At 43.2% G+C, this 13,607-nt stretch overlaps 2 protein-coding genes across 2 annotated transcripts; both read right to left on the bottom strand.

Moving 5' to 3' along the window:
* Nucleotides 1-163: 163 nt before the first annotated feature.
* Nucleotides 164-10,231, bottom strand: LOC143331421 (zinc finger FYVE domain-containing protein 1-like). The gene is made up of 11 exons (XM_076748271.1): nucleotides 8,777-10,231; nucleotides 8,157-8,661; nucleotides 6,456-6,670; nucleotides 6,128-6,234; nucleotides 5,922-6,030; nucleotides 5,708-5,805; nucleotides 5,367-5,484; nucleotides 5,055-5,225; nucleotides 4,649-4,829; nucleotides 4,432-4,545; nucleotides 164-2,714 (listed from the first exon to the last, which is right to left on the bottom strand). Exons 1-11 carry the CDS (start codon nucleotides 9,284-9,286, stop codon nucleotides 2,482-2,484), a joined length of 2,361 nt encoding a protein of 786 aa, XP_076604386.1. The 5' UTR covers nucleotides 9,287-10,231; the 3' UTR covers nucleotides 164-2,481.
* A 1,019-nt stretch (nucleotides 10,232-11,250) lies between these two features.
* On the bottom strand, nucleotides 11,251-12,339 carry LOC143332055 (rho-related GTP-binding protein RhoV-like). Its single transcript, XM_076749297.1, has 3 exons — nucleotides 12,065-12,339; nucleotides 11,934-11,992; nucleotides 11,251-11,852 (listed from the first exon to the last, which is right to left on the bottom strand). The coding sequence occupies exons 1-3, from the start codon at nucleotides 12,222-12,224 to the stop codon at nucleotides 11,400-11,402; spliced, it is 672 nt and encodes a 223-aa protein (XP_076605412.1). The 5' UTR covers nucleotides 12,225-12,339; the 3' UTR covers nucleotides 11,251-11,399.
* Between the last annotated feature and the right edge of the window lie 1,268 nt (nucleotides 12,340-13,607).

Below are 13,607 nucleotides of genomic sequence, written 5' to 3'. Positions count from 1 at the left end.
ATTATTTTAAAGGGTTTTCCCTTGTATTTATATTGTACACTGGAACAGAATAACAGCACTTTTAAAGAGACCCTCACTGGAGCTTGGATACATATCAAGTGCAGTCCCCTCCTGGGTGCTGAGACCATGCAGTGCAAGTGGCACAGAATATCAACATGGAAGCTCGGGTTTAATTATTTATTAAAATAATTATAAATCATTTATCATCATCAATAAGCACCAAGCAAATAATTTTCCCTCACTTTATCTGAAGCTGCAGTGCTGGAGCAGAATGGAAGCAAGGCTGATAAAACACAGGCGTGCACACGATCTAGTCCTCCCACATACAGTACAAGTAAGTGGTTTGACACAGGGAGATTTAAACACACAAACACACACTCTCTCACACACACACACACACTGAAGACATGGAGGCAATTCCAGATTATGTTTTTGACAGACGGGGGCTGATGCAACTTTAATCTTATGCAAATCTTCCATCAGTTTAGCAAATATCCACACATTATCGCTTCAAGTTAGTGTCCAACAGTTTTAGATGTGTCAATCACTCCTGCTTGATTTGTAGTGTGTAGGTGAGAAGTGTTGATGATGGCATCCAACCTAATCAAAAAAAAAAAAAAAAAGGAAAAAAAAAAAGGGACACCACAAAGGATATCTGCAGCAACAGACAGCACAAATTTGCATGGGAATGAACTCCAGTACAAGTAATCCGACATGACGTGTTTACTATTCTATACTGTGCAATATTAGCTTCTCACAGGAGGATGTGTGTGTGATGCAATATTCAGACAGATAAATCTATTTTGAGACAAGGCAGACACAACATCTTCTCATCAGACATCAGAACCAAAAAGTTCCACGTTAGGAACAAAGGGAGAATTAACTTTATCTACAAAGCGTACAATCGACAAAGACCCCTTTATCTCGTTTTCAACAACAAAATACAAGCATGTGTGTTAAAGGCATCACCTTGTGCTTTATATGACATCCAGATGTGACGGTCTCATTACTCAATAACGGAACATTAGCAACGATGCAAGACAAGTTAAAGCTCTCAGTCACTAATATGGTTCAATATCTCCTCGTTGCCACAGATGAGCATCAATTTTTTTATGCGTAATGCTAAAAGAAAAAAAAAAGACAAAAATGATATGAGGAGACAGGGTGGTTCACATACGGACGCTACAAAGTATATAAATATGCATACAGTAACTCATCATGTCAAACAAAAAGCAGAAAAACAACATATACAATGTGTTTCAATGACACACGTACGATAACGGAAAAAGAAGCTCGAACGGAACAAAAAAAAAATGTGTTGACCTTTATCCCGTCACACTGTGCCTAAAAGAGACCCAGAGGCGTGAATGTACTTTGTAGAACTGGTTTGAAGACAAATTTGGGTATTCTTCAGTTCTGCTAAACAATATCCAAACAACAAAGCAGGCAGCGACTGCAGGTATTCAGAACACAATTCAAAGCAAGATGTCAGGAAAACAAATCTGAACATGAAACACGTGTGTTTTATAGCATGTGAACAGTAAAACGCCGCTTGGTAAAAGACAGTGAGGCTCATTCAGAGACCATCATCTGAACAAGTAAAAGGCCATGGATTCATCAGACTGTCATGCATGCCAGAGTGCGAATAAGTAATTTTTTTTTTTATCTTCATACATAAATAATTTTCAACAATTCAAAATGTACACTCCTCTTACATAGTTCTATGTCTTCATACAACCACAAATTACATGAGAAAATAAACATTATACCAGCACAGACACAGTGACCTGAATGATTTTTGGCACACCAGATATCCGCAATCTTAGACCTACTGTTGTCGATTTCAGCTCAGTTTGGGACAGACTACTTGATCACTGGGATATCTGGATTTTGGCCATGGTAAGCAACAGCCTATAACAGCTGGAAAAGGCTTAGTGCAAAAACTAAAATGTTGCAATACAGCATGCAATGGATCCTGCACGGATATAACATATCTCCTCGCCGTTACACGTACGACATCAGAGATACGATGCTTGAAGAATTGCTGAGAAACTAATCACACCGACCCTGCAGGGTCCTCCATGTACTAATATTCTTTAAATGATACATTTTTTTTATATTTTCTGATAGTAGAAAAATAGCTCAACAGCCTTATTTAAAGTAAAATTAGGGATTTGTGTTGATAAGAATCAAAATATTCACTCTGTGAATAATCAGAGTGGAAATGCAGGTTCACACTCAGTCAAGTAACTTTAATGTTCTGGCTGTTCTACAAAGGCCACAGGAACTCCAAAATCCCAAATCTGCTAAATGTCCTATATATATACTGTATATATATTTCTATATATATACGTCTAAAAACTTCCTTTCCACAGACACAAGACAGAACCATTGGAGTAACAGAGGTAAAGCAGTGACAGACTGCGAGCTGACTGAGCGAGTGGTTCTCTCCAGTGCTCCGAGGAAGGAAGGCCGTCCCTGTTAAAGTTCTCCAGGTTTCTGGTTGCAGCTGGTGCACACGCGCACGGGGTGGTCCCAGCCCCTCGACGGGACCGGGCGGCGCTCCGGGGAGCAGTCGTCACACACTCCTTGGCCACAGGCGCGGCAGTGGTGCTTGGACAGCTTGGCAGTGAACTCACGGTGGCAGTTGTGGCAGGACAGGATGTCCTGGTCAGGCACCCAGTAGGCAGGACGGGCTGCGTCTTTCACGAGGCCTTCAGGGGACACGCAAAAACACGTACACAAGCAACGTATTGGTTATAATGAGTTTGCTTTCTTGCTGAGAAGATTGAAAACACTCTCATGTCTGTTAGCTTAGCATAGAAACTGGAAACAGAGGAAAACTGTGAGCCTGGCTCTGTCCAAAGGACGCTGTGGACCTACACTTTATTTACTGTTAGACCTGATGTCCTGCTGGAAACAGGAGCATATGCCTCTATCATATCACACAACCACCCCAGCCTAAAATGTGCGTTTCCCAAAATGTCGTGCTATTTCAGATATTTGGAGGCGCAAACACTTTATGAGCCACATTCATTACACCATGCTGCTTATTTCATGCTGCAGTGCCTAAATTTCTTAGCATTCACTTACTCTATTTAAAACACCAGACTGTTGGTTTCTATTCTCAGTTAGCGTCGCTTTACTTTAGGTTTATCCTCATGCTTATTTTTCCTCTCTCCCGTTTGAAGAACACCGAAACTTCAGGTAAAACAAAGCCCTCAGCTGTCCTGGTTGGGGTAGCCATAGAAACATGGAAACAAGATTTGGGTTTGGAAGTAAGTAGGCTAATTCTGTTGTGATTGGAGCAGGCCTTGCTCTGAGGTATTTTTGGGTTGGTGATGGATATGGAGACGTTTTCAGCAGGATATCAGGTTATGAAAAACATATGCATCTCTGCCCTTTAACAGTATATGTGGGTCTACAGTGGGCTTATGCAACAGCCTAATATACCTTAATAATAATACTACTTATGCTTTGGATTAAACACATTTTTGAGGTTTTCAAAATATGATTAAGATGTGTGAAACAACAGCCAGAAGGGAAATAAGTGCTATGATTTGTGGTGTGTATTTGATCGAATGCGGCATCTATTTTTGCCAACACTTTGCAATCTCTTTCCAAGCACCAGAGCCAGTTTTCTCAATCTAAAACACATTTTGGATTATCTTGACAGAAATGTGTCATATTGGCTGTAAAATGTCCTTCTCATGAAGACTGGGTCAAAGTGCACTGCAGACACGAGCGCAGAGTGACGGATCCAGAGCACTCAAGCAACCTCTAAACATTTTTACCACCGACTCTTCAACAAATATACAGCAAAGGCGAGTTTACAGCAGGAAGTCTCATAAAATGAAATGAGCAAACAGGATAACACCACTACACGGAAGCACTGGTATGTCCTGAAGACATTGCAAAGGCAGGTTCAGGTTCTGTAATCAGTGTTTGTGGGAGGACTTAGAAATGTTTTGTTGGGACAAATGAAAATTCAGTATTTGAAGATCTGCTAAATGAAACACATCATTTAAATCACACATCTGAGTCTCTCAATACATGGTGGGAATCAACTGCTCCTGCTTGGATTTTTAATATTCTTTCCAACTTGTTAGTCATTTCATAGATCAGCTGTTTTCTTGACCTGTGACATCTGCATGATTTACACTGGGGGCTTTTGGTAACTGTACACACTCTTTTACAACTAGGCCATCAGGGCATCCCGTATTTCTTATTAGGGAGGCTTCGCCAGTCCGACTCCTGCATGACATGAGTTCAAACTAGAAACAAAACCTCCCAACTTCTCCCTCTCACTGTAAATAGGCATATTCCACCTCTGCCAGCAGAGGGCATTGTATCCATATGCTCACATTTACTGGGTCATGTATTCCTGTTATGTAACAATCCTCTTTAGGTTTTGTTTTGGGCAACACTCACCAAGTGGGATGTCAATAGCAGTGACCACAACCCCTATGGTGTTGGTCACTGCTTCTCCAACCTTCCTGGCGAGGGTTCCGCCTTCTTCCTCCTCAAGCTCTGCCTCAAGCAGCTCTGCATACAGAAAATATCTTTGCTGAAGCCAAACTCAGATAAATGTTAAACAGCTGCATAACATCAACAAAGGAGCATTTGACATTGTTGAGGGTGCGCGTACCTGCGTATGAGGCTCTCTGCTCGAAGCAGACGTCACAGACTCTGACAGGGCCAAGACCCCAGCCTCTCTCAGGGACGGGTGCAGCTTTGGAAGAGCAGCCGTCGCAGAAGCCCTCCCCGCAGGCACGGCAGTGATGTTTGGTGTCGTTGTCCTGGAAGACTGTGTGACACTTATGGCACACCTAGTACAAGAGAAACAAACAACAACAACAGAAGCTGTTATTGACCGAGAGCTGGAGGGAAGAAGCCGCAATCTGAGTCGATCAAAGTTTTATCTAGTGACCTGCAAACACAAGATTGTGTAATAGCTGCAGAACACCAGACAGTAAACATCCCTCTGGACACGAAAGTGTTGACTTGGCTGTTGGTGGCGGGTGGCAGAGGGTGGGGCTGTGTGTGTCACTCACCAAGATGAGGGAGTTGGGTTTCCAGTAGGCCGGGGCGATCTGATCTGTCAGCCAAGAGGTGACGGCCTTGGCAGGCTTGACACTGAGCTCTGACACAGACTGGGCCACGAGGTTTACCCCATCCAGAAGACGCTGCGCTGCATTGCTATTGTCCTTTAAAAAGCCATCCGACTGCAACAAGCAGACAGGTTTTTACTACACCAGTAGATAAATGGTTCCCTCTAGCCGTAATTCTACGTCTGTGTGATGACAGATAATTATGGACATATAACCTGCATCAGATAAATGAATTACACAGCTTCTTTCTCTTACCCCTGGCCATACATGCTCGATCTCAGTGCGAACAACTGTATCCACTGGGTCCTGGTTCCCGTACCAGTACTGACGGCTCCGATAGATCACCCCACAGTTGGGACATTCAATAACGTACCTGAACATATAGGAGACACAGAAATGTACAACTCAGTCTCTGTGAACATACAAATGCAAGTACATCTGATGTGACATTGGGAACATTACGTTCACGTGAATGTAAATAGAAACAAAGACAAATTCTGGAACACCAGAGCTAAAATTAGAGTCTGTAAAGGCAACATAAGTCTAACTCAAGCCTAGTTACACACGACCCTGCAGGTAAATCAGCTGCAACTCACCCAGACCAGGCGTATTTGGCGAGACCCATCCATGGAGAGTCTGAGGAAGCCGAGGTCTTGGGGACAACTATCACCTCCTTTCCCCCTTCATAGCAAGCCTAAAGTGATGCACCACACAGTGACACTCATCAGTCATGGAACAAGAGTAAGCACACAGTCAGAGGTATAAAGGCAAAGCTCAGATGATATGGGTGAGATACAGCACGGTGCTTACCTTACAGGTGTAAATACGATTATCATACTGGACAGAATAACGACAGCGATGCTTCGCCTCATGGCACATTCCTTCTCCTAAGTGGTTCATGCTGTTCTTGCAGCCGGATCTGGGATAAAAGTTAAGATGTCAGAATGTTTAACAACACGGACTGAAGGAGGGATTACGCTGGTGACAATTTATGAAAAGGCAGGAGGCATCCTCACCCACAACTGAGGCAGAGGCTGGAGCAGGTGAAGTACTCGTCGGGAAAGAAGCAGCTGTGGGCTACAAGCTCACCTGCAATTTCCCCATTGAAGCGCTCACTCAAAGCCTGAAGGAAAATCAAGGATGAGTAGAAATTAGCTAGACCCAGACAAAATAAGTGTTGCACCACATGCTTTTTACACACTCATTAAATATATAAGCTTAAAACCTGGTTTCTAAATACACTAATCTTCATCTCAGTAGCAAAATGTGCATCATTTCACTTCAGTGTTGGCTCACAGCAACAAGAAGGCAGCTCTGAAGCCAGCCAACCTCACACAGTCCTACCTGCAGGGCTTTGAAAATGACCACAGGGGTGCGCGGGGAACGTGTGGCGTTGTTATCCAGGAGCTGCTCCAGTTTATTCTGCAGGCCACGAAAGTCAGTAGGGGGGTTGAGAGTCTGCGTGCCCCAGTACTGGACAGAGCTGAAGGCCTCTGGGAAGCGGGCAAGCTTCTTGAAGCGATCCGTCAGCAGCCGATCCACTGACTCCAGTGACTTATCTAATACGAGACATTATTATTATGTTAGCATTCGTCTATCATCAGAAACAACGCAATTCTTCAAGTACTGTCTGTTTTTTCATAAGGCCTACGTGATATTCCATAGCACTGAAGTGCAAGGCACCAAAGTGATTTTTTCACAGGGCCTAAGTCATTTTTCACAACATCTAAATATTTTATTCACAGCGCCTACCTGTTTTTACGCAGGGCCTAAGTGATTTTTCCACAGCGCTTAAGTGTTTTTTCAAGGCACCTAAGTGATTTTACAGAGGGTCTAAGTGTTTTTACACAGCGCCTAAGCCGGATGAGCAGGAAAAAACTATGCTGAGACACGTTTTCCTGTCATTTCTGGTGATTCTGCTTCTGTCCTCTTGTCTGCTCTCTGTTTTGGAGTTTACTGTGGGCCGGGCTCAGGCAGCTCCTCCACAAACACACACACACACAGCAAGAGTGAACCAGGTGAAGTGACGATAACGCCTTACTCGAAGCTAATAGGTGTTTTCCCAATGACTGCATAATCCAGCCAGAAAGTCAGGAAGAACAAATCCAAATGGACTTGGCTTTAAAAGGCGCAGTCACAGAGCTCTGGTGTGGGGACATTTCAGGTTAACGACAAGTGAGAGACGAGACGCCATGAATGTGAACGAGTTGGTATGTTGACTTTGTTCACAAACAGTGGCGACAGCTCATCTGAATTACGACCGTGACAGATATTTTCATTTTTTCCAAATTCCAATGTTGGACTGTTCTTAAGAATGAAAAGGTCATTGATCTCTGAAATGGTGCACTCAGTAGTAGTAGTCAGGCGTACATTCACTTGAAGGCTCTAGTGTTCCTTTAAGTTTTGGCAATTTTACTACAAATCATTTGTTCTTTTCTTTTTTCCCTCATAAGAGGCGATTTGCTTCCATACATTTCTATAAAGTGTAAAAAACAACTTGTAGAGGCTTGAGCGATGTAATGCACCGCAGTTAATATTAGGTCTTTCATTTCCTTCACTTATTTCATTGCTGCATGGCAATGGAGCACAGATTTCATAAGGAAAGTGGCTGACAGTAATGTATGAGCTATGCAAAAACATTGTCGTTGTCTTCCAGGTGCGTGACTACATCTATTAATATGTCATTTTTTACTTCACAACACAGTCTGCGCGTGTTTCTTTTTTAATGCAGAAAGAAGTGTTTACACATTTCACAAAGAGTCAGAATGATGACTGCTACCTGCAGAAGAAGGAAAAACAAACGCCAAAGGCTAATATTTGCTAAACCTGTAATTTTCTGCAGATGCTTAACCCTTAGTTTACTTTAAAGGCCCTTCCTCTTGTCCCTTCTGGTGATGCAGACCTACACTTAGGCTGATACGGTCAGAACACATGCTTCTGATGGAGGCTTTTAAGTAGAATTATATTCAAAGGTTCAACTTGTCTAATGAATGTGCGACAGATTAAGTAATGACACTCCATAACAGAAGTATTGAGATATTTTACCTGAACCAAGCAACTTAGTGTGGACTGTCTCATGGAAGATGACCACTGCAGGGCCCAGGGTGGACAGCGGGACATCCAGGCCACAGCGGGCCGTTGTGGCCTTCAGTTCCTTGGTGAAATGCTTCAAGTAAGCGTCCGAGGCGTCCCCGAGGAACTTGAAGAGGTCATCATGGAGACGGTCAGCGTGGGTGCGGTAAATGATGAGGTCAGAGATGGCGAGCACCTTGAGCAAGAGACGGGTTCTCTGGCCCTGTTTGGAACTGTTCCCGAGCAGCCCCTCCGTATCGATGACCACCACTTTACGGGTGGGGTCAAATGCTGCCCACACACCCACTGTACAGGACTCTTGTGTGGGAGAAGTCTTGAACACTTCTCTGCCCATGAAGAATGTGTGGTTCAGGGTGTGAGATTTGCCCTCCCCTGTGTTGCCAAAGATGGACACCACCTTCAGCAGCTGGTCAGGGTCACAGCTGAGGCGCTTTACAAAAGAGGTTTCATCTTTTACCTTCAGGGACACAAGAGTTCAGAGGTGAAAATCAGTTATTTTAACATCAAAATGAACGTACTTTCAGGTGTTTTCATTCCGTTCAATGACAAGTGTCACTTTCGCACTCACTCACCTGCATTTCCTCATTCTCATCGACCAACAGAAAACTGGAAACCTTCTCCAGAAGTTTTGCTCTCTGAGATTTGGTCTCATCGGCTATTTGCACAGAGGGTGGGACAGATGTCTGGACAGAGCTGACCACGGCAGGTTTGGGTGGGGGAGGGTAAGATGTGAGCTGGTGTTTCTTCTTGTTGCCTCCACTGTGGGTACGTTTCTGACAGTCTTGGCACAGGTTAACTTTGCAGTTCTGGCAGCGGACCACGGATCTATGGCGTTTCCCACTGTCTCCATTACCTCCTTTACAGTTGTCACAGTAAGGGACATGCCCGGGACCTATCTGAACCCGCTCATGGTTCTTCAGACGCTCCTGATTGTGGAGCTCAAGCTCGCAGCGAACACACTGCAAGCTCTTACACTCATCACACTCGAACGCAGCCTCCTCAGAGCCACCACAGGCATAACTTTCCTGACATATTAGACTTGTATTGACTCCCTTTTCTGAAGACAAGCCATGCCCACTCATCGTTTCTTACAAAGTAAATACAAATCAGTGCTGATTGGAACACCTTTAACAACAGCACCAACAATTTCTAATTGCAATTGCAATTAATGAAAAATGTCCAACAAGCAGTAATACTGACAACAAACGCAGTGACTACATCAACTTAAAACAGCTGCATGGTAACAAGGCTACCGATCAATGACGTCCCAACAATAATAGCCTGTCAAACAAATTTTCCCAGCACGAATTTCAAACACTTAAAAAGGGTTTATTAATATAATTTAGTGCAACAAACAGTGAGGCAATGAAGCAGAGACAGCCGTCTCCTTGAGTAACACCTGATATCTTTTTACCACCAAGTTAGCTTGTTCATGTATCTAAGTTAGCAGTTAGCTGCAGCGTTACATAACATATGGGTATGGTGAGCGAATAAAACGGAAATAATGCAGAAACATTTGCAGGTAGCTTGTACCAACCGAGACAATGAACTCTCCCTGAAAAGATGAATGTGCAAATGTTGATGCTAACAACAGGCTAGCTTAGCAAACTGACCCTCAATAGCTCGCAGGCAAACTCGGTGGATAATTTGGCAAGAAAGCAGCGATACGTAGTTCACAGCTACTTGGTTTCGACGGACAGTTTCAACTTTTTCCAAAGAAAAACTGTAATTAGCGAGCCAGCGAGCTCTAACAGTACACAGCCGTCCTAACAAGCAGCTAGCCCCCAGTCTGTCAACTGAGCTGTACCAACATATCAACAAAAACAACAGCCAGTCGATGTCAAAAGCTCGGATATCCGCGGACTCTTTCACTTTCAAACGGGAGGGAAATCCGCGCGATTCCGTGTAAAAAAGTCTTTAAAAAGTGTTACTGTGTTTGAATCCTTCCGAGCAGTGTCATTGTTTTGTTCTTCAGCCCCCTCCCTAGCAGCTTTCTCTAGCTACGTTATTTTGTTGCCAGGTCAGATCAGCTGATCAGATTATTTTCAGTCACAGGGTCAGAGGACGGTAAAGCGCCGTTGCATGATGGGAAACGTAGTTCTACACGGCGGACAAACGCAGCTTCATAGACGTTGTCAGGTGCTCACAAGAAAAAGCTTTGTAAATGATGACTGCTGCAAAACTTAAACCTGTTGGCCGTAGAGCTGCTGGGTTTAGACAGTTCAGCATGTAGATAATTGTTGAGGGAGGGGAAGCGGTTCATTCTTCACAGTCCTTCCAACAGGCAGGTTAGGAACTCAAACCATCTTGACATCTTGGATTTCTGCACAGTAAAACACTACTATTTGTTAAAAGATGACAGGAAGAAGCACAGCCATATATTTAAAATTCCTTTGGAGATGTGCATGGTATTTGTAGGAGCTTGGTGATTTTCCTGTTTTGTGTTTTTCTGCTCTTTTCCAGCATACAAATGAGAAAGACAGACAATGTAAAATAAGGGGATCTTGGTCTGAGTTGGTATAGCAAATATATCTGAATAAATATTATTTTTTGCAATAGTTTTTCCAGCACCAAACATTTTGGGCAAATTAATTACTGTAACTAAAAAATCCATGTGGGTGGCTGTTCAAAGTAACTGTTGGAAACATGCCTCAGCATAGGCTTTCAATCAGGGGATGGATTTAAATGGCTTTTGTCTTGTAAAGTAGCACTTCAAAGTGTCAGCAGGTGACCATTTGTCTCAAATAGCACTTTGTGTTTTCCCTCCATTTCTTCACTGACAGGCCCTTCCACTGTACCCTACAGACTGTATGCGTTTCCAGAAGTCAAGCAAATCTTTAAAATAAAACAAAAAACCCACAGCAACTGAGAATTAAATATGTTACACTGTAGTGCATTTATTACAAAAACACACACACACACACACACAAATATGAAAAACAGCAACAAACAAAACATGGAAGGAAGGGGAGGATAAAAAGAGCAGAATATTTAGCCGTCTTCATGAATGACTTTTGGACAAATGTCACATTTCTTAGGGGATGGAGTTGAATGCAGGTTTTCAGTGGTCTTAAATCATGCTGCTTTATTGAACCATCCACATTGCACGATAAAAATGCATAATTTGTCTTAAAAATCCCCTGACATACCGTGTCCACCAGGCTGAGTACAATCAATGTGCTCTTTGATTCCACATCAGATGAACCTGAAGATTTTCCTCCATTCACAATCACAAAAAGCCTTCAAACGTTTAAGCAGGCTGAGCTTTTTGGAGATTTTTAGGCCTGTGCGCTTGTGCTTGATGGCAGCAAACACAGCAGAGTCAAACACATCTTTGAGGTTGTGTTGCGTCAGAGCTGAGCACTCCAAATAGTCATGAGCTCTGATCGTGTGTGCCAGCCTTCTGGCCCGGTTGAAGTGCACTGGTTTGGTGCTCCGCTGGTCCAGGTGAATGAGGATGTCCACATTGTGGCGAAGGTCTGACTGAGTCCCAACCAGAATGATGGGAGAGGTCGGGTTGCCAGCACGGATTTGTGGGATCCATTTGGAAGTGACGTTGTCAAAGGAGACAGGGTTGACCAGGCTGAAGCAGAGGATGAAGACGTCCATGTGGGCATAGCACAGAGAGCGAAGATGGCCAAACTCCTCCTGTTGGACCAGAAATACAGAGAGGTGAGGAGGAGAGGAGCAAGTAACTAAAGAAATCCTGATGTGGTGGGGAATATCTACCTGTCCTGCAGTATCTATCAGCTTGATACGAGTGGGATTTCCATTCACATGAACCACACCTGTAATTTAAGTACAAATAAGTTTCATTGATTCAAGCATCCATTACCATTGAAAGCAGAACCTCCACTCACCAGTGAACACATCAAAAGCTGTTTGTCTGTACTCGCTGTTGTATCCATTGAAGATGTAACTGATCACCATGCTGGTCTTCCCCACAGCTCCATCACCGACCAGCATGCAGCTCAGCTCTTCTCTCAGTCTGCTTGATTTGTCAGATCTCTGACCGGCCATGTTTCCTCAGATCATGACTCCATTATCCAAGCAGCAGGAAGGTCCACGCAAGAGTGCAGCATTACTGTAAAACGTGTCTTGCCCCCCAGCGACCCGTTGGTGCCAATAAAGGCGAGAGGACACCTCGATTTGAAAGGACAAAGGCGGCCAATCAGATGCCCCAACACTGTCTGTTTCCGTTTGATGCAGATGAACATAGTCACTCCCACCAAGACGGGCATGACCACGAGATCAGCTGATTGATGATGATGAAGACCGTAAAGTAACTGATAATAAGTGTTTATGTCGATAAACTCGACTGTAAACTTTATACAAGTTCTACGTTGCTGTCTATCATATGCATAAACTCCAGCAGACAACTCCTGCTCTTTTAGATTTAAATGCAAAATAGTCTTTAAAAGCGGATTTTGTGCAATATATTTAAATAATGTGATGCCTTTGTCGTTGTCAGGGATCAGTCTGTCGCACCGAAAATGAATTCGTCCAATAATGGAGTGTAATACCACTATCGGTCCATAGAGGGAGGTGTCGCTCCAGCATCGGTTAATACATGTTGGCGTCCACTTTGCACCTTCATTAGGATGTTATTCTTCAATTTATTCTTAAACGTTTTGTCCGTCAAGCTACGGTTACAGAACTTGCTACGACTTGTAATCACGGTCAATCAGACTCATATTTAACTTCTATGGTAATATGCTGTGGTCTCTATTTGTGGTTTTCAATTGGCATCACTTTCATTCATTGTCAGTTAAGCTCTCTAAACATCAGTATCTTTGGTATCACAGGAATTTTAATTATCAGAGACTTGTTTGCCGCCTTGTCATATTCCCCAATCTATAAATTCATTTTTCCGAAAAGCACTCAAAGACAGCTTTATTCTCCCATGTAAAAGGGGCAAAGGGCACAGCTGAGGGGGCATTGTTAGACTGTCATCAGCTGCAGTTTATAGCAGAAACTCCATGTTTCATCCTGTCTTTTTCAGGGTGGCTGGGTTCATAAATACATGCACACACACATGTGTGCACGCACGCACACACACAAACACAAATAATAATAATAATAATGTGATTTTAGAGATAATTGACTCCTCACAAATCCACTATTACAAACACTCACTGGCAGATTACGCTGCAAAATAACTACTATACCACAAATAAAAGATAATGATCATTTGGAATGTGCACTGTGCAGTGACTAGTGCAGCATGCTGTGCACAAACTGGACTGTAAGCGTGGATCAATTGTTCTTTCTCACACAGTCACAGTGCAGTCTAAGAAAGAGGTTGTGAATGTCATATACAGTCATTAACCCTGTTAGTCTTGCTAATATTATGCTGAACTTGTATTTCTGAAGTGGGTCGTAATGTGATTACTTAACAGAGAA

The sequence above is a fragment of the Chaetodon auriga genome, chromosome 14, assembly GCF_051107435.1.
Source record: "Chaetodon auriga isolate fChaAug3 chromosome 14, fChaAug3.hap1, whole genome shotgun sequence".
Classification (NCBI taxonomy): Eukaryota; Metazoa; Chordata; class Actinopteri; order Chaetodontiformes; family Chaetodontidae; genus Chaetodon; species Chaetodon auriga.
This window is presented reverse-complemented; position numbering and strand designations above follow the sequence as displayed.